Source organism: Scyliorhinus canicula, chromosome 18 (assembly GCF_902713615.1).
Source record: "Scyliorhinus canicula chromosome 18, sScyCan1.1, whole genome shotgun sequence".
NCBI classification, from domain to species: domain Eukaryota; kingdom Metazoa; phylum Chordata; class Chondrichthyes; order Carcharhiniformes; family Scyliorhinidae; genus Scyliorhinus; species Scyliorhinus canicula.
Genome location: NC_052163.1, coordinates 128,646,746 through 128,668,513, shown reverse-complemented (window position 1 = coordinate 128,668,513; position 21,768 = coordinate 128,646,746). Strand labels below are relative to the sequence as shown.

Below are 21,768 nucleotides of genomic sequence, written 5' to 3'. Positions count from 1 at the left end.
GAGAGAGTCCCTTTGTCCTTGCCACGTGGTGGTCACTGCAGTTGGGGGGAGGAGGAGGGGCGAGTGGGCCGGGGCCCGCTGCTGGTTGGGGGGGGGGGTGGTGTCCCCGCTGCTGGTTGGGGGGGGGGGGGTTGGTGTCCCCGCTGCTGGTTGGGGGGGGGGGTTGGTGTCCCCGTGTCCCCGCTGCTGGTTGGGGGGGGGGGGGGGGTTGGTGTCCCCGCTGCTGGTTGGGGGGGGGGGGGGTGGTGTCCCCGCTGCTGGTTGGGGGGGGGGTTTGGTGTCCCCGCTGCTGGTTGGGGGTTGGTGTCCCCGCTGCTGGTTGGGGGGGGGGGGTTGGTGTCCCCGTGTCCCCGCTGCTGGTTGGGGGGGGGGGGGGTTGGTGTCCCCGCTGCTGGTTGGGGGGGGGGGTGGTGTCCCCGCTGCTGGTTGGGGGGGGGGGTTTGGTGTCCCCGCTGCTGGTTGGGGGTTGGTGTCCCCGCTGCTGGTTGGGGGGGGGGGGGGTGGTGTCCCCGCTGCTGGTTGGGGGGGGGGGGTTGGTGTCCCCGCTGCTGGTTGGGGGGGGGGGGGTTGGTGTCCCCGCTGCTGGTTGGGGGGGGGGGGATGGTGTCCCCGCTGCTGGTGTCCCCGCTGCTGGTTGGGGGGGGGGGGTCCCGCTGCTGGTTGGGGGGTGGGTCCCCGCTGCTGGTTTGGGGGGGGGGGAAAGAGGGCCCGCCGCTGCCGCTCCGTTCCCGGCCCGCGTGGGGGGGGGGGGGGAGAGGGGTTGGACCTGCCGCTGCTGGGCCTCCCTGTCGCCGTTGCTCCTCGCCTCCGCCTTCCGCCGCCGCCCGCTCCTCCTCAGCTGCCGCCCGCTCCTCCTCCGCTTCTCCTCCGCTGCCGCCCGCCGCTGCCGCCCGCCGCTGCCGCCCGCTCCTCCTCCGTTGTCGCCCGCTCCTCCGCCGTTGCCGCCCGCTCCTCCTCCGCCGTTGCCGCCCGCTCCTCCTCCGCCGTCCGGCCTGTCGGGGGGGTTCCTTCCTGGCGCTTGCGGGAGCCCCTCTCCTTGCGACCTCCTCGCTCGCCGCCCGGAAGTCCAATGCGTTGAGTGTTGGCGAGTCCACTACTGTTGCAGGTAGGGCATTCCACGCCCTTACTACTCTTTGAGTAAAGAATCTACCTCTGACATCTGTCCTGTATCTATCTCCCCTCAATTTAAAGCTATGTCCCCTTGTGCTGGACATCACCTTCCGAGGAAAAAGGCTCTCAATGTCCACCCTATCTAACCCTCTGATCATCTTGTATGCCTCAATTAAGTCACCTCTTAACCTTCTTCTCTCTAACAAAAACAGCCTCAAGTCCTTCAGCCATTCCTCATAAGATCTTCCCTCCATACCAGGCAACATTCTTGTAAATCTCCTCTGTACCCTTTCCAATGCTTCCACATCCTTCCTATAATGTGGCGACCAGAACTGCACGCAATACTCCAAATGCGGCCGCACCAGAGTTTTGTACAACTGCAACATGACCTCATGGCTCCGAAACTCAATTCCTCTACCAATAAAAGCTAACACACCGTACGCCTTCTTAACAACCCTATCAACCTGGGTGGCAACTTTCAGGGATCTATGTACATGGATACCGAGATCTCTCTGCTCATCCACACTACCAAGAATCTTACCATTAGCCCAGTACTCTGTATTCCTGTTACTCCTTCCAAAATGAATTAACTCACATTTTTCTGCATTAAACTCTATTTGCCACCTGTCAGCCCAGCTCTGCAGCTTATCTATGTCCCTCTGTAACTTGTAAATCCTTCTGCACTGTCCACAACTCCACCGACTTTAGTGTCATCTGCAAATTTACTCACCCATCCTTCTACGCCCTCCTCCAGGTTATTTATAAAAATGACAAACAGCAGCCGCCCCAAAACAGATCCTTGTGGTACACTACTAGTAACTGGACACCAGTCAGAACATTTCCCATCAACCACCACCCTTTGTCTTCTATCAGCTCGCCAATTTCTGATCCAAACTGCTAAATCACCCTGAATCCCATGCCTCTGTATTTTCTGTAATAGCCTACCGTGGGGAACCTTATCAAACGCTTTACTGAAATCCATATACACCACATCAACTGCTTTACCCTCATCTACCTGTTTGGTCACCTTCTCGAAGAACTCAATGAGGTTTGTGAGGCACGACCTACCCTTCACAAAACCATGTTGACTATCTCTAATCAAATTATTCCTTTCCAGATGATTATACATCCTATCTCTTATAAACCTTTCCAAGACTTTTCCCACAACAGAAGTAAGGCTCACTGGTCAATAGTTACCGGGGTTATCTCTACTCCCCTTCTTGAACAAGGGGACAACATTTGCTGTCCTCATAAAATGCTAAATCTGACTCCCAGAAGTGTGATAACCCCTCCCCGTCCTTGGCGGGCAGGGTTCAGAATGTTAAAATGAATGTTCTCTCGAGATTTTTATTTCTTTGTCAGTGTTTCCCCATTTTTCTCCCCAAACCTTTCTTTGCTAAAGTCATCAAGATGATAGCTTCCTTCATTTGGGCGGGCAAGACCCCAAGGATTCGTAAGACATTGTTTCAGAGAGACAGTCAGATGGCTTCATTTTACCTAATTTGCTATTTTATTACTGGACAGCTAATATTGAAAAAGTACTGGAGTGGTTCAAGGATCCAAATTCTATATGGGAGCAGATAGAGGTGAGTGTTTGTAGTGGTATTAGCTTGGGGGCCTTGGTAACTGCCTCGCTTCCATTTTCCCCTTCAAAATGTACCTCAGGTCCGGTAGTCGTGTCCACACTGAGGATTGGGAGGCAGTTTAGACAACATTTTAAGTTTGGCTCTATGGCGTTGTTAGCCCCTATTTGTAGGAATCACTTTGTGCCAGCGGGTTTATGTCATGTGGGAAGGATGGGCTGGAGATGTTTGGGGACCTGTTTGTGGAGTTGAGGTTTGTCAGTTTTGAGGAGCTGTTGGACAAATTCCAACTCCCGAGGATTTAGTTATTCAGGTATTTCCAGGTTCGTGATTTCTTGCATCAGGAGATCTCTTCCTTTCCCTTGGCGCCTTCAACGCCCTCTTGAATAGAATCTTATCTCTGGCCGAGTTGAGTGAGGGGAAGATTTCAGACATTTATGGTCAGATTCCGTCAGCGGAGCAGGCTCTGTTGGATCAGGTGAAGAGGAAGTGGGAGGATGAGCTGGGTCTGCTTCTTGATGGGGGGGGAAGGTTGTGGAGTGAGGCTCTTCACAGGGTCAACTCAACCTCCTCCTGGGCGAGGCTCAGCTCGATTCAGTTCAAGGTGGTGCACCTGACCAAGAAGAGGAGGGGTGTTTATTCTCGAGGTGGGGGAGATGGTGTGAAAGTTCACGGGGGCCAGCGAATCATACCCACATGTTCTGGCGTGTCCTAAACTTGTAAACTTCTGGATCTCCTTCTCTAACACCATGTCAGGGATTGTTGATATGGAGCTGGAGCCTCGTCCGCTGGTGGCCATTTGCGGGTTTTCGGACTCGTCGGTGCGGAATGAGGGGGGGGGGGTGAAGGGCGGATGTTCTCGCTTTTGCCTCGATGAAAGCCCGGACACGGGTTCTGCTGGGGTGGAGATCTCCTACCCAGTGCCTCGGCCTGGTTGGGTGGCCTACTCGAGATGGTAGCCATTCATTTCCTTTTTCAGGGAATTAGTCACCAGAATAATAATAACCTTTATCAGTGTCACAAGTAGGCTTACATTAACACTGCAATGAAATTACTGTAAAAATCCCCTAGTCACCACATTCCGGTGCCTGTTCGGGTACACAGAGGGAGAATTCAGAATGTCCAATTCACCTAACAGCACGTCTTTTGGCACTTGTGGGAGGAAACCGGAGCACCCGGAGGAAACCCACACAGACATGGGGAGAACATTAGCTGTTAGGGGAGGAGGGGTTTTTTTTTTTTAGTTTTATGTTGAAGGGTTGGGTTGAAGAACATAAGAACTAGGAGCAGGAGTGGGTCATCTGGCCCCTCGAACCTGCTCCGCCATTCAATGAGATCATGGCTGATTTTTTTGTGGACTCAGCTCCATTTTCCTGTCCACTCACCATAACCCTTAATTCCTTTACTGTTCAAAAATCTATTTGCCTCAGCCTTAAAAACATTTAACAAAGTAACCTCAACTGCTTCATTGGGCAGGGAATTCCACAGGTTCAGGAACCTTTGGGTGAAGAAGTTCCTCCTCAACTCATCAAGGTCATAAATCTGCTCCCCCTTATTTTGAGGTTATACCCCCCAGTTCTAGTTCACCCGACAGTGGAAACAACCTGCCCGCATCTATCCTATCTATTCCCTTTGTTTAGCTCAGTGGGCTAGAGAGCTGTTTTTTAATGCAGAACAAGGCCAGGAGCGTGGGTTCAATTCCCGTTCCGGCTGAAAATTCTGAATTCTCCCCCCATGTACCCGAACAGGTGCCGGAATGTGGCGACTAGGGGCTTTTCACAGTAACTTCATTGCAGTGTTAATGTAAGTCTACTGGTGACAATAAAAATATTCTTTTTTTATTTATAATTTTATATGTTTCTATCAGATCCCCCCTCATTCTTCCAAATTCCAATGAGTATAGTTCAAGTCTATTTAGTCTTTCCTCATAAGCCAGTCCTCTCAACTCCAGAATCAACCGAGTGAATCCCAATGGGGTTGTTAATTATTGATTCTGCAATGAATGATTTGTATCTTCATGTATTTGACGTTTAGTGTGCCATTACCTTGTGACAATGAAAAATTTCTTCAACAAAAATATTTTTAAGAAAGGATTCCACTCTCTCAAAATGTTGCTGGGAGATAGCTTCCGTTTAAGTCTAGCAGCTATACCAGTGTTTTTTGACTCAGAAAGGCAAGTTTAGGAAAGGTTCTTGAGAGAGGTTAACACAATCCTCTGCAGATATGGTGCGTAACACACAGTAACCTCTGTTGAAATGTGGTCCATTTGTGAATGGTTCTGTCGGAGTAGGCCATTAGATTATAGGGACTGCATTGCTTTACAATATAGTCCTGCAATGTCCCATGGTTGCTGTGTGTTGGAGCTGAATTACAGGTTAACAGCTGAATAGAGGCAAATGTATTTGTGCCTCTTGTCTAGATTGTGGGGTTTATTCCTTCGTGGGATGTGGTTCCTGGAAAGACCGGCAATTGTTGAGAACAGGGTGGTGAGCGGCTTTTTTAGAACAGTACAGCACAGAACAGGCCCTTCGGCCCTCGATGTTGTGCCGAGCAATGATCACCCCACTTAAACCCACGTAACCCGTATACCCGTAACCCAACAATCCCCCCATTAACCTTACACTACGGGCAATTTAGCATGGCCAATCCACCTAACCCGCACATCTTTGGACTGTGGGAGGAAACCGGAGCACCCGGAGGAAACCCACGCACACACGGGGAGGACGTGCAGACTCCACACAGACAGTGACCCAGCCGGGAATCGAACCTGGGACCCTGGAGCTGTGAAGCATTGATGCTAACCACCATGCTACCGTGAGGCCCCTACCGTGAGGCTTCTTGAACTGATTCATTCCACGTGGTTTGGGGGTTTGCTAGAGCATTTCAGAGTCAACCACATTGCTGTGGATCTGTAGTCACATGTAGGTAAGCATGACAGGCATTATTGACCCAGATCGACAACGTTTTCATGGTCATAGTCAACATTTAATTGGCTTGAATTTAAACCTCACCATTGCCATGGTGGGATTTGAACCTCAGAGACTGGGTCTCTGGATTATGAATTCAGTGACAATACCACTACACCACCAACTCCCCAGCTACTGCCTGGCTAGCCTGGTTTCTCTCTGTTCTTAATTTCCCTCTTGTAAAAAGGAAATATGTGAGATAATTTCCAATGGGAAACCCAGGGTCTCCTGTCTGAAGGGGTTGTGGAGCGTGGATGGAAAACCCCGAGCAATGGGGCAAAGGTGAAGAGAGAAAAACACAGGAGTACCCAGGACACTGAACTCTTAATTCCACTTTCCTCCGGAAACCCCAAATACCATTTTACACAGAAGGCTGAGACATTCTTATTCATGGAGCATAGCCTCAGTTGCTCTGGTAAAAAACATTGGATGAGGAAATAAAACTGTTACCATAAGACGCTCAAAACAGTGGTCACCATGTACTTCTTTCCGAACCACATTTGTGGTCTAACTGATGCCACTTTATAAACACTGAGGAGGCCATTTGTTACATGATTTAAAAAAAAAACTATATGCATTATCATCCAGTTATTAAGTTACAAACATTCACTAGAACTCCAAATGATCCACTTTGCTGTCACGTGAGCAGTCACATTTCTGAAATCCGTTTATTTCTCTCTTCCTCCTCACACACATTCCGTTTACACTCTTGCTTTTTGACTGAGGGATGGACTTAATTCTTCCTGATATGAAGGAGGTTTTTGGCCTCCAAATTACACATTATGAGCGTTTGAATATTGAGCACTCTCAGGTGACAGTCCCTCTCTTTACTGTAACAGGTGCATTAATCTGTTTACATTAGGAATTCTGTATGAAATCACTGAGTGCTTTCCAACAATGGTCACTCCATGTCATTTCAGGTTCTGTGTCTTCCTGGCCACTCAGAGGTAAGCAATTATGTTTTTTACAGATTCCCCTTCTTGGACTCGTAACAACTAGAACAGCAGAGAGGGCCATCATGGAACAAAGAACAATGTATAGAATAATTGTAATGTAAATGATGTTGAGTGCATGCCTATCCATATATGGAACTTTACAGAAGAAGTGACTCATGGCAAATGGTAACTGTGGGATAATCATTGTTCTTTAAATTGTACCCTTACTGAATTGACTCGAGGATATTAAACAGCTGGAACATAATAAATTATTTTCTGTAATCTGTCTTGAAAGAGGGAGAACAGAACATTACATTTGTTGTTCCCCTAATGGCACAGGTTCGACATTTTGCTGATTTAACTGATCTCAATCATGGTCACCAACTGGGAAAAAATCCAAATCCTGATCACTGGTCTAGTGGAAAGGGAATGTGAGTCATATTGGGTGCGGCCAGGCTTGGGCTGAGGTGGGCACGCTTTTTAAAAAATGCATTTACGGGATGTGGGCGTCGCTGGTTAGGCCAGCATTTCTTGCCCACCCCTAGTTACCCTTCAGAAGGTGGTGGTGAGTTGCCTTCTTGAACCGCTGCCGTCCTTGAGGCATAGGTACACCCACTGTGCTGTTAGGGAGGGAGTTCCAGGATGTTGTCCCAGCGACAGTGAAGGAAAGGCGATATTTCCAAGTCAGGGTGGTGAGTGACAAGCTGCGTGCTGCTGACATGCAGGCTGGATATTTTGTGGAATGTTTGAGCGTAACAACGGCATAAGGATGTACATCTGGGCTGTTTTATCTTTGAGAATATTAACCTGTAATTCAGGAAAATCGGGTTTATGGAACATCATGCCACATGAATTTCCATGTTCAGTTCCCCATTTCTGGGATGGATTTCCCCAAACCCACTATGGCTCATTCACATAGCATTGCCCCCACTAACCTCGCATTGCATTACTCTGCATACTATGCTAGCCTGGACTCAGGCTAAAAAATGTAGCCAAAAACTTAACGTGGTCGCAACTGAGATTTTTGGAAATTGATGGTAGTTTTATTCATGATTTTTAATAAGAAAGTGTTGGTACTGAGACTCTGTACATTTGATGAAAATGGCATTAGCCCCAATGTACCCAAAAGATTCGGAACCAGTCCCCTCATTCAGAAGGAATAAACTTCTGGAATAGCTTCCCAATGGGAATATCCTCGCTGTGATGGAGGAGGAGCAACAGAGACAAGAGGCTCTGAGAATGTAAGTTTTATGTTACTTCTGAATCAGTGCAATCCAGGAAACCCCAGCCTTGATGTTTAGGCGAGTCTGTTTGGGACCCCAGCGTTATTTGTCTTTATTGGAAGAGGGAGTACAATGGGAGGGAGTCAGAATTCCACATATAACAAATGTTATTCTTTTTATTGCCATGGATCTTTCACCTGGACCTGCTCAATGGGCTGGCTCCCAGAAATGTAATGCAACATTGCTATTACAAGACAGGATTGAGATGAAATAAAACAAAAAGACGTGTATTTATATAATGCTTTTCATAACTATTGGATATCTCAATTTTTTTTACAACCAATTAAGTAATTTTGAAATGTACTGTTGGAAATGTGGCAGCCAATTTTCCCACAGCAAGCTCCTAACAGCAATGTGATAATGAACAGGATTTGTTTTCAGTGTGTTAACCGAGGGATTAATATTGACTGGGACACCAGGGGTAAATCCCCTTTCTTTGAAAGAATCTTTTACTTCCCTTTGAGTGGGAAGCCAGCTCCCTGTTGAACATCTCAACCCGAAGACAGTGGGCCAGATTTTCGCCCTGCTCCTCCGCAGAGCGTTTTGCGACCATTGGCCGGCAGGAGGACTTTGCCGTCTCACCGCTGTCAAAGGGGTTTCCTGTTGTTTGCCCACTCCATCACCGTGAAACCCAAGGTGGGTGGGTCTCCGTCAGTGGGACCTTCGACCAGCCGATGGGAATGGTTGGAAACTCCTGCCCAGAACCTTCACCTGTGCAGTACACTCTCAATCCTGCATTGATGTGTCAGCCTTGATCTGGGGTGGGATTTGAACCCAGAACTTTGTGATTCAGAAGCAAGAGTGCTGAACTCCAACTGATACAAAGTAAAAGACATCCTCTAAGACATGGGTATCAATGACTTTACCTTTACATAATTATCTATCGTATCTTTCCCACTGATGCCAAGCCCACCAACTAGTTAAGTTTGAAACATTCTTTAAACTCAGAAGAGTCTTTTCCATTGATATTCTACTTTCACCAATTAATGAGATTTGGCCGGATTGTCAGCCATCCAAAAATCATGAGCCAAATCTTCCATTTTCCGGATCACTGGAGAACGGACATGGGACCGAAGATTCACGTTGGGACTCAATGGATGACCTAACACACGGACCTATGTGAGAATTGCCCAAAGGTTTAAACTTCTGATGGAAAATTCTGCTGTCCCCATGACCGTCTGCAAAGTCTCTGATTCTGAGCTAGAGTTGCAGACTTTGGTCAGTTGCCTGGTACCTCGATAGTTATCCAGGAATTGTTGGACAGATTAAAACCTGGTCTAACAGCTGGATAACTACACATTTGATAAACCCCCCCAATCACACCCCCCCCCCAAATCCCTGACTATCCCCGAACCTGACTACAACCCCCAACCTGACCGAATACCTGACTCCCCCATCCAACCCTACAACCCCCAGAGCCACCCACTGCTGCCGAATATCTGACAACCACACCACCTCTCTCGCCCCCCCCCCCCATCCCCCCACCATTCTGACTCCCCCATCCAACCCTACAACCCCCAGGCCCAACCACTGCTGCCGAATATCTGACAACTGCACCCTCCCCCCACCATTCTGACTCCCCCCCGGCCACCTGACAACCCTCCTGATCTGATTTACTCCCCCACCACCTGACAATCACAAACCACCTAACAACTGGTGCAGTCAGAGTCATTGGGGACATTTAAGCGACTCTTAGACAGGCACATGGACAGCAGTAAATTGAAGGGGTGTAGGTTAGGTTGATCTTAGATTAGGATAAATGGTCAGCACAATATCGTGGGCTGAAGGGCCTGTTCTGTGCTGTACTGTTCTATGTTCTATGTAACCCCTCTGATCTAACTACCCACTGGTAGCCCGACAGGCCTCTCAAATCCAACTACCCCCTGACCACTCCGACCGACCTGATAACCCCCTCACCTGACTACCCACCCAACCTAAATATTTCCAACTCAACTACCTCCCCCATCCACCTGGCCAACCCTCCTCCAACCTAACTACCCTCCAACCCACCCCACAACCATCCAAACGAACCCCCCAATCTGACCCGACTACCCTCCAACGTGGCTACCCACTTATAAACCTACCACCTCACCCATCTAACCACCCTACCCACTCACCTACCTACTCATTCAGTTACCCACCCAGTCATCCACTCACCCATTCAGTACCCATTTACTAATATTCAAAGACTAGACCGTGCCATATAAAGCGACTGGGTCCTCCCTTCCCCTGACGCTACTCTGCTCCGACGGAGCTCCTTGAGGGACCCTGAACTGCGCATTTCTTAGACATCTAGGAAGATCCCGAAAGAAATGCGCGCAGCATCGAGTCGTTAGAATCTTTGAGCATGGCAGAAATGTCCTCATCATGGCTGCTCAGAAAATTCAGGCTCATGTTTTTGCTTATACTCGACATGACAGTTGACCCTCCTTTATCACCATGACATGCTATACTCTCATTAGTAGTCAACCTCAATGTTTCACCCACAAATGCATATTTTCCTTACCGGTACATTATGACTGGGTATAAGGGACCGAGCGGGTGATACTGCTAAGCACTTAGTCCAGTAAGAAGTCTTACAACACCAGGTTAAAGTCCAACAGGTTTGATTCAAACACGAGCTTTCGGAGGTGAGGAAGGAGCTGCGCTCCGAAAGCTCGTGTTTGAATCAAACCTGTTGGACTTTAACCTGGTGTTGTAAGACTTCTTACTGTGCTCACCCCAGTCCAACGCCGGCATCTCCACATCATCAGCACTTAGTCAAGCATTCGATTTAACAGATACATATAAACATCTCAAATCATCCTCCAACCTTGTCCAACTTTACAAAGATGTGAGGAGGTGTGCAATTGCAGCAACTTCTCCTTATCGCCTCTGAAATGCTGTTCCCTGGATGCTGCAGAGTAAATCCAGGATCAATGATAGATTCCCTTGGATCGACCTTTCTTTTGTTTCTTAAAATGGTGGGACCAGAGTTTCTGAGAAAGTCATTGCTAAATGTGTAAAAAATATATATAAAATTAAAGCCCATGTGACATCATTACTCTCATGTTTATATTTTGGTAATGAGTTCCAGAAAAATATGGAGGCTGTGTTTCACACATGCTAACTTAACAATGACTTTTCTTAAAATATTCTCCTGCTGCCCTCCCCTCCACCCCCCCCCCCCCCCCCCCGCCTTTTGGTCACATGCTGCACATTTGAACTTTATTGAGATACTGAGGCTAATCGATTATTTTGGGGTCAGTGGTTGTACTGCAGTTGCATTAGGAATTAATCCATTTCAGTGGTGAGTTGGCGGGCGTGAGATGATTCTAGTGTCAGATTAGCCTCATCACCACAAGTAAAACAATTAGTGAAGATGCCCATCAGAGCATCTGATAAATTGGCAGTTAGAATCATTACTGCTTTAATGTCCAGGATCTGTGTCTAGCCCCTTTTCCATAATCTCTACATGGTTTTGTTTATTCATATTAGAAACTAGAAGAGTTGCAAATGAAAATAAATTGACATATACATGACATGATGACCTTTCCTACATTACAGTAATGCCTGCACTTCAAAAGTAGTTCATTGGCTGTAAAGTGCTTTTGGGAGCTTCTGAGGTACATGCTAGGTGCTAAATAATTTCATGTCTTATGCTTTCTTTTGATTAATTAGCTAAAACATGTATTTGTGTAAAACAGTGGTGTTTTTCCAAGAGGTCGAGCAGAGAAAGGATGTTTATGATTGGTTGATCATGTTGTTGAAGATATACAGGTGATAGGAATTGTTTGATTAAGGACTGAGAGCAGATATAAAGAAAGTCCGCTTATACACTGGGTCAGTAGACGGAAGGCAGGACACCGTAATGCTGCATCCTGTGATTAAATCTACAATCAGGAAAAGGCTTATTTTGTACTTCACCACCTCACTTGGATTCATTCAACAAAAGGAATGGACAGGGAATCACAGTAAGTAATCAAAGGAAGGGGGAAAAGGGGGAAATATGGTCATGGTGACTGAGATGCAAGACAGAGACCAGATCTAGGGAGGGGAGATTGTGCAAGTGCAGAGACCAGGATTATGGAGGACAAAGACCCAGATTAAGTGGGTGAAGCAAAGCTATGGTGATCAGAGGGGGTATAAAAGTGACAGTGTTTGCAGGGTGGAGGGGTTTGGGGAGTGGGTGGAGGGGTGTGTGAAGTGGTGGCTGGCAGAAGCTCTTTCAATGTGGGCGTCACGGTAGCAGAGTGGTTTGCACTGTTGCTTCACAGCGCCAGGGACCTGGATTCGATTCCCGTCTTGAGTCACTGTCTGTGAGGAGTCTGCATGTTCTCTGTGTCTGTGTGGGTTCCCTCCGGGGGCTCAGGTCCCGAAAGACGTGCTGTTAGGTGAATTGAATATTCTGAATTCTTCCTCTGTATACCCGAACAGGCGCCGTAATGTGGCGACTAGGGGCTTTTCACAGTAACTTCATTACAGCGTTAATGTAAGCCTACTTGTGACACTAATAAAGATTATTATTATGATTATTATTGGGTTGAGAGGAATATTCTTGCTCCTCCCATTATATGCTCAGGTAAGTATGCTTAAATAAAATTTATCTTCTTGGTTCTGGCCTGACTGCTCACTCTATGAAACATCTGTTCAACTACATGTAGACCTGGTTTTCCTGAGCACACAGTACTCGGGCCTTAACTCTTGTTTCAGTGATGGACACAAAGCCAGATGTTTTGCCTTTACCAATATGACGGTTTGTGTACATCTGGCTTGTAATGAGATACGTTTACTCTTCCTGCCCACCATATTGGTGTCTTTGGTGATTGCTAGGTGGCTGGATTTCCATGCTGTTGAGTCATCTACATTAGGGGCAGCATGGCAGCATTGTGGATAGCACAATTGCTTCACAGCTCCAGGGTTCCAGGTTCGATTCCAGCTTGAGTCACTGTCTGTGCGGAGTCTGCACATCCTCCCTGTGTCTGCATGGGTTTCCTCCGGGTGCTCCGGTTTCCTCCCACAGTCCAAAGATGTGCAGGTTAGGTGGATTGGCCATGATAAATTGCCCTTAGTGTCCAAAATTGCCCTTAATGTTGGGTGGGGTTACTGGGTTATGGGGATAGGGTGGAGGTGTTGACCTTGGGTAGGGTGCTCTTTCCAAGAGTCACACGCTGGTCACATGTGAAAATGGGACAAAGGTAATAAAAATTACTTGGGACTTCCCTTTGTCCTTGCAGGTGCCCAAGTAGCTTTAGTTGTAATCACCGATCCCATGCCCTGCCTGGACTTCCCTATCACACAAGTACGAACACAAGTACAAATATTGTGCACAAAACCTCATAACTGTTTGTTAAAATGAGGAAACGGTTATTTTTGTTGAAAGTAAAATTTCCTCCCTTTGAATTTCACAGTGGTTGGGAAATATTGAAATGGACAAAGCCCCTAAAGTGTTTTGGATTGGTTTATTTTCTCTGTTGTAATGTTTAGGTCAACAGTTTTATTCTGACGTAGTAGTAATAATTTATTTATGAACACCAGGCTTAAAATTCCTCAATGTGCTATTTTTAACACACTGGGTATCACATTTGCGTCAAATCTGTCTCTGAGCCGTGTTCACAAAGCTACTTGCTGGTTGGAAATGAGAAAAGGGGAGAGAAACAGGCTGGCAATTTCACATCCGGCTGTGTTTACTAACAGTATAAATGATGGTTCGGCAAAGGCACCATTCCTTGATAAAATATTTGTTAAATGAAATATCAAACATAACACGCATTAAATGCTTCAGTTAAAATTAATGAGCTGAAAAGCAGTCACGTCATACTAATAGATCTACACTAATTAATGCCGGTGAGACATAGTCATCTGTCAGTGACATGAGACTGAAATAAAAGTAAAGCACTGCAGATTCAGGAAATCTGAAATAAAATCAGAAAGTGCTGAAAACACTCTGCATCTGTGGAGAGAGAAACGGATTTAGTTTCACGTTGAATATGACGCTCCTTCAGGGAAGGAGAGTCATACTTCACTCGAAACATTGGCCGGGATTTTCTGCCCAACCTGCCATGTGCCAGATGGCGGGATCTTCTGGTCTCGCCATTGTCAATGGGCTTTCCCGTTGAAAGCAACCCTCGGAATCAGAATCGCAGAATACTACAGTGCAGAAGACGCCCTTCAGCCCATCGAGTCTGCACCGACCCATGAAAGGCCCTGACCTGCCCACCTCATCCCACTTGCCAGCACTTGGCCCATAACCTTGAATGTTCTGACGAGCCAAGTGCTCATCCAGGCACTTTTAAAACAATGTGAGGTAACCCGCCTCTACCACCCTCCTAGGCAGCGCATTCCAGACAGTCACCGCCCTCTGGGTAAAAAGAGTTTTCCTCAAATCCCCCCTAATTCTTTGAGGAAGTGACAAAGTTAATTGATGAGGGAAGGGCTATAGATGTCATATACATGGACTTCAGTAAAGAATTTGATAAAGTTTCCCATGGCAGGTTGATGGAAAAAGTGAAGTCGTATGGGGTTCAGGGTGTGGATGGATTAGCTAGATGGATAAAGAACTGGCTGGGCAACAGGAGACAGAGAGTAGTGGTGGAAGGGAGTGTCTCAAAATGGAGAAAGGTGACTAGTGGTGTTCCACAGGGATCCGTGCTCAGACCACTGTTGTTTGTGATATACATAAATGATCTGGAAGAAGGTGTAAGTGGTCTGATTAGCAAGTTTGCAGATGATACTAAGATTGGTGAAGTTGCAGATAGCGAGGCGGACTGTCAGAGAATACAGCAAAATATAGATAGTTTGGAGAGTTGGGCAGAGAAATGGCAGATGGAGTTCAATACAGGCAAATGCGAGGTGATGCATTTTGGAAGATCTAACTCAAGAGCAGACTATACGGTCAATGGAAGAGTCAGAACAGTACAGTACAGCACAGCACAGAACAGGCCCTTCGGCCCTCAATGTTGTGCCGAGCAATGATCACCCTACTCAAGCCCACGTATCCACCCTATACCAGTAACCCAACAACCCCCATTAACATTATTTTTTTTAGGACACTAAGGGCAATTTAGCCTGGCCAATCCACCTAACCCGCACATCTTTGGACTGTGGGAGGAAACCGGAGCACCCGTAGGAAACCCACGCACACACGGGTAGGACGTGCAGACTCCGCACAGACAGTGACCCAGCCGGGAATCGAACCTGGGACCCTGGAGCTGTGAAGCATTGATGCTAACCACCATGCTACCGTGCTCCCCTAAATTTTCCTGGGGAAAATTTATGTACAGAGAGATCTGGGAGTTCAGGTCCATTGTACCCTGAAGGTGGCAACGCAGGTCGATAGAGTGGTCAAGAAGACATACAGCATGCTTGCCTTCATCGGACGGGTATTGAGTACAAGAGTCGGCAAGTCATTTTACAGTTGTGTTGGACTTTGGTTAGGCCACATTTGGAATACTGCGTGCAGTTCTGGTCGCCACATTACCAGAAGGATGTGGCTGCTTTAGAGAGGGTGCAGAGGAGGTTCACCAGGATGTTGCCTGATATGGAGGGTGCTAGCTATGAAGAAAGGTTGAGTAGATTAGGATTGTTTTCATTGGAAAGATGGAGGTTGAGGGGAGACCTGATTGAGGTCTACAAACTTATGAGAAGTATGGACAGGGTGGATAGCAACAAGCTTTTTCCAAGAGTGGGGGTGTCAATTACAAGGGGTCATGATTTCAAGGTGAGAGGGGAAAAGTTTAAGGGAGATGTGCGTGGAAAAATTTTTATGCAGAGGGTGTGGGTGCATGGAATGCTTTGCCAGCGGAGGTGGTAGAGGCGGGTACGATAGCATCATTTAAGATACATCTGGGCAGATATATGAACGGGTGGGGAACAGAGAGAAGTAGACCTTGGAAAATAGGCAACAGGTTTAGATAAAGAATTTGGATCGGCGCAGGCTGGGAGGGCCGAAGGGCCTGTTCCTGTGCTGTAATTTGCTTTGTTCTTTGTTCTAAACCTCCCACCCCTCACTTTGAACTTGTGTCCCCTCGTAACTGACCCTTCCCTCGGGTAACAACTGCTCCCTAACCACCCTGTCCATGCCCCTCAGAATATTGTACACCTCAATCAGGTCATCCTTCAGTCTCCTCTGCTCCAGGAAAACAACCCAAGCCTACCCAACCTCTCTTTATAACTTAAATGTTCCATCCCAGGCAACATTCTGGTGAATCTTCTAAGTGCAATTACATCCTTCCTATAATGTGACGACCAGAATTGCACACAGTGCTCCAGCTGTGGCCTCACCAAAGTTCTATTCAGCTCCAACGTGACCTCCCTGCTTTTGTAATCTATGCCGCGATTGATAAAAGCTAGTGTCCCATATGCCCTTTTCATCACCCTATTAACCTGCCCCTCGCCACCGGGAACCTGTGGGGGGGGGGGGGCTGTGAACTCTGGTCATTAACTCTGTTTCTCTCTTTCTGTTCCTGTTACACTGTTGCCCACTGACAGGGTGAAGCTGGGTTTATAGCCTGCCTGAATGCACGGCAACACGAGGGAAAGATTTTCTTGGTTCCAATTGGATCTAGCCCAAGTGCATTGTAAAATAAAACAAATACAGACTGTGTTTTTCTGTCCAGCTGTCATGCTGCACCAGTCAGGGTTACAGAGGTGACCATGACTGTGCAGCAGTACCATCAATCTCTCAGCACACAGATATCATGTCAGTCTTCTTCTCTGAGTGCTTGCTGACATTCTGCTGGCCTAACAGAAGGAGGATTTCTTAAAGCCACCCCTGACCATCAATGCTTGGTGTGCTCCTGGCTACTGTTGGGCGCAGTGCTTCGAGTTCAGCATATTGGGTTATGGGGAGAGGGGGTAAGGAGGGAAAATTCACCCATTCGTTAGCCCTTCAAAGCACCAACCAATATCTAATGGGACGTGGCCACATATGTGTGGGTGCATTGATAAAGGAGCAAGAATGATTTCCAATTGTATAAGGAAGTGGAATTTAGCTTTAACCTTCCCGAACCCAAAAGAGCTATCACATTTTGTGTAAAATTAGAAGATGCTGTATAAATGTAAGGGTTGTTTTGTCAAAGACACATTCATATTTACAGTATTGACAGTCAAGTCAGCATCTGTAAAGACAGGTTAATGATCAGCTTACACCAACCTGCCATTTCGTTGTATGTAAAGATTTTACTGTAATGCCAACATTCAGCTTCTTTTTCAAATAAATGATTTGGGCATTTGCTTGATAAAGCTGTGATGCATCAAAAAATGAATCGAGGATGTGTGATAGACAAATGTGCAATATGTTGTATTTCACTGATTAGGGCAGCAAACAATTGAGGAACGCAGGTGGGTATGGTGTAAACAATCCTTGGCAGTGACGAGGGTGTCACCGTTTACCAAATCCAGAGTTAGAGACAGGGTGACGAGGTGAAGCTTAGGAAATGGCCTGTTTAAAAATTATACCGAAGCAAATTATTTCAATTGTGGCGTGTTATCTCAGGAGTAAGGTGCACTGAAATGCAAGCCTTTCCTCGCTGGGCAGAACGGATTCTATTTCTCTTGTCTGAGCTCTGGGAACAATTTACATTAGTCTGGTTTTGATACTTTAATGCAAACTTTACAATACAGGATAATAAAGAGCATCAGAGAATCAAGCCAAAAAAGAATCTTGCCCTTTTTACATGAACAATTCAAAGAACACAGTAGCAGTTTAAAGAACACGGGCTGTGCAATTCAAAACCGAAACGATAGTAACCGATCAGTGAAACTGAATTATCAATAAATTCAAAATCTTATATCTGTAGGCATTTCCTGTCAACTTTTTTTCTCATCACAAATTATTATGTTCACACTGCTAATGGAAACCTGCCATACTGTAGTGACAGTGTTCCATGAGTGGAGGTGCTACAGCACCGAGTGTCAGGATGGTGCAACAACAGTGTAGTATGTTTAGATCGGCACTTTCTATTGTGATTCTGGGCCTAGGAATTTAAAATGGAAAGTTACAATAACAAGGGCAGAGTGTATAACTTTGAAATGAATTCTGTGTGTATCTCCACCCTCTGAACACCTTTTCACCTGAAGATCCTGGGTCACTGTCCGTGTGGAGTTTGCACATTCTTCCCGTGTCTGTGTGGGTCTCACCCCCAAAACCCAAAGATTTTTTTTTATAAATGTTTTTTATTCAGTTTTCATGTTTTATATTGAACAAATTACAAATTGTTAGAGAGAGAGAAAAAAAAAGAACACGCAAAAATTAACATATATATTTACAGGTGAGCATCTTCGTAGTAATAACTGTGGCCTCCCCCTTTTCGCCGGCATACATATTTTACATTCCCCAACATGTTTATTGGCATTTATTTAGTTTGGTTTTGGGCCTTAGCTAGCCAGCAAACCCCCGTAACGAGCCCGTAGCCCCCCCCCTCCCCGCCGGCTACCTTCCCCCGACTATTCTTCCTCTTGTACGTTGGCCACAAACAGGTCCCGGAACAATTGCATGAATGGCTCCCACGTTCTGTGGAAGCCGTCGTCCGACCCTCGGATGGCGAATTTGATTTTCTCCATTTGGAGAGATTCCGAGAGGTCGGACAGCCAGTCTGCAGCTCTGGGTGGTGCTGCTGACCGCCAGCCAAACAGGATTCTACGGCGGGCGATCAGGGAGGCAAAGGCAAGGGCGTCCGCCCTCCTCCCCAGGAATAGATCTGGCTGGTCTGAAACCCCGAAGACCGCCACTATCGGGCATGGCTCCACCCTCACTCCCACCACTTTGGGCATAACCTCGAAGAAGGCTGTCCAGTACTCCACAAGTCTGGGGCAAGACCAGAACATGTGGGCGTGGTTGGCCGGGCCTCTTTGGCACCGCTCACATCTGTCCTCCACCTCCGGGAAGAACCTACTCATACGGTTTCTCGTTAAGTGGGCTCTATGTACCACTTTTAGTTGCGTCAGGCTGAGCCTTGCGCACGTGGAGGTGGAGTTGACCCTATGCAGTGCTTTGCTCCAGAGTCCCCACCCCATCTCCACCCCCAGGTCGTCCTCCCATTTCCTTCTTGTTGCGTCCAGTACGGTGTCGTCCCTATCTACCAGTCGGCCATACATGTCACTACAGTTCCCTTTCTTCAAAACCCAAAGATGTGCACAGTAGGCGGATTGGCCACGTGAAATTGTCCCTTAATTGGAAAATAAATTGGGTACTCAAGTTTTTTTTAAAAGAATAACATGGTAGAAGAGAAAACATATATAATGTATATATACATATTATTTTCATTTACAGGATGTAGGTGTCGCTGGTTAGACCAGCATTTATTGCCCGTCCCTAACTGCCCTGCATCCCTAGGTGCCTTTCAACTTCATTGCAGTGTTAATATAAGCCTACTTGTGACAATAATATAGATTATTATTATTATTAGAAGGTGGTATTGAGCTTCATTCTTGAACCGTTGCAGTCCTTGAGGTGTAGGTACACCCACAGGGCTGTTAGGGAGTGAGTTCTAGGATGTTGCCCCAGTGACAGTGAAGGAATGGCAATATATTCTCAAGTCAAGGTGTTGAGTAACTTGGAGGGGAACCTCCAAGGTGGTGGGGCTCCCAGGAATCTGATACTCTTGTCCTTCTAGATGGCAGTGGTCGTGGGTTTGGAAGGTGCTGCATTAGGAACCATGGAGTGTTACTGCAGTGCATCTTATAGATGGTACATATGCTTCTTGACCAGCCGGCCCTCCCAGCAGAACACCTTTGCAGCAGAAGACCTTGAGAAGGAGAGGCCTGGTCAGCAGCCGCCAACACGTAAGTGTCATACAGCGCACGCTACGAGAGTAGACACTCCTGACCCCTTTAGTCCACACCAACTGGAAGCCTGCGGATCCAGGACAAAGCAAGAGGCCATTGTTCCCTGATCCGGCAGTTCCCTTATTCCAGTCATACAGACAATGAAGGCCACCCTAAGTGGTTTATACTTGGTGTTGGGCAAGTGATAAAAGGATTAGACATTGGTATGACTGGCATGTGTGAAGGAGAAAAAAGGAAGTTAATAATACCACCTTCTCTCGGATATGGAGTCATTGGCAAAGAAAACATACCGCCCAATTCAACCCTGATTTTCGAAATTGAACTCTATACAGTGAGACGAGGACCTCGGAGTGTGGAATCTTTCAAGCTCATTGATTTGGACAGTGATAGTAAACTTTCCCGTGATGAGCTGAAGATATATTTACAGGAGGAGTTTAAGAAAGATTCTAGGAAGCAAGATCCTAGTTACAAAGATCGTGTCCTCGAGGATATACTCCGAAAAAATGATCATGATGGAGATGGTAACATTTCTACCAGAGAGTACAATGTTTTTCAGCATGATGAGCTGTAGCATTTTTTATCTTAAAATAGTTTAATATCTACCTAACTAAAATGCAGTTTGTTTTCAGAAACCACTGAGTACTTTAATACTTGCCTTGTTATTTCAGAATACAAAATATTTTTGCCAAAATGTTGACCTTTTGATACATAAGTTGTGATTAATAGTCAAAGACTGTGGAACTGGATCATTCCCGTGTTTATTAAAAAAAAAAATATTGGATTGTACAACGACCAGTCAAATAAATGTTTTGAAATGAAAAAAAAAAATAGATGGTACATATGGCTGCCACTGTTCGTCGGTGGTGGAGGGTTTGAATGTTTGTGGAAGGAGGAGCAATCAAGCGGCTGCTTTGTCCTGGATGGTGTCGAGTTTCTTGAGTGTTGTTGGAGCTGAACACATCCAGCAAGTGGAGAGTATTCCATTACACTCCTGACTTGCGCCTTGTAGATGGTGGACAGGTTTTTGGGGGTTGGGGGGTGTGGGGTCAAGAGGTGAGTTACTCGCTGCAGGATTCCAAGCCTTTGACCTGCCCTGGTAGCCACAGTATTAATGTGGCTAGTCCAGTTCAGTTTCTGATCAATGGTAACTCCAGAATGTTGACTGTGGGGGACTCAACAATGGTAATGCCATTGAATGTCAAGGGGCTGCATTAATTTTACCATAGTGGTTCTTGTGGTCAAACCTCCCTTATTCTGACCGTTGGCCTCCAATGACCAAAACCTCCATTAATTGTCTGCAAACTGTCATAGCTCTTGCTCTGACACCTCTCCAATTAGATCAGAGTCTCTGTCTGTTGCTCCCAGCACACCAATCAGTTCTGTCGCCTCAGCACTCTGCAATTAGTATGATTTGATTTGATTTGATTTATTGTCACGTGTACCGAAGTACAGTGAAAAGTATTTTTCTGCGGCCGAGGGAACGTACGCAGTATGTACATAGGAGACTAAAAGAATAATCAACAGAGAACATTGACAAATGGTACATCAACAAACAGTGACTGGTTATAGTGCGGAACAAGGGGTCAAATAAAGCAGATACATGAGCAAGAGCAGCATAGGGCATTGTGAATAGTGTTCTGACAGGGAACAGATCAGTCGGAGGGGAAGTCATTGAGGACTCTTGTAGCTGTGGGGAAGAAGCTGTTCCTATGTCTGGATGTGCTGGTCTTCAGACTTCTGTACCTTCTGCCTGAAGGAAGGGTCTGGAAGAAGGCAATGCCTGGGTGGGAGGGTTCTCTGATAATGCTGTCTGCCTTCCTGAGGCAGCGGGAGGTGTATATAGAATCAAGAGGCAGCACGGTGGCATAGTGGGTTAGCCCTGTTGCCTCACGGCTCCGAGGTCCCAGGTTCGATCCCAGCTCTGGGTCACTGTCCATGTGAAGTTTGCACATTCTCCCCGTGTTTGCGTGGGTTTCACCCCCACAACCAAAAGATGTGCAGGGTAGGTGGATTGGCCACGCTAAATTGCCCCTTAATTGGAAAAAATGAATTGGGTACTCTAAATTCATTTTTTTTCTCAAAGGAATCAATATGGGGATGGCAAGCTTGTGTGATGCATTGGGCT

The 21,768-nt window shown here is 46.7% G+C and overlaps 1 protein-coding gene across 1 annotated transcript in view; it reads left to right on the top strand.

Annotated features, from left to right (window-relative positions):
- The window catches only part of LOC119952951 (peptidyl-prolyl cis-trans isomerase FKBP7-like), a 30,582-nt gene extending 10,111 nt beyond the window's left edge, over positions 1 to 20,471 (top strand). The window contains exon 2 of the mRNA XM_038776590.1: positions 19,693 to 20,471. Coding sequence (XP_038632518.1) covers positions 19,693 to 20,214 — 522 coding nt within the window. The 3' untranslated portion in view covers positions 20,215 to 20,471. The remainder of the gene's footprint in view (positions 1 to 19,692) is intronic.
- The last annotated feature ends 1,297 nt before the right edge of the window (positions 20,472 to 21,768 follow it).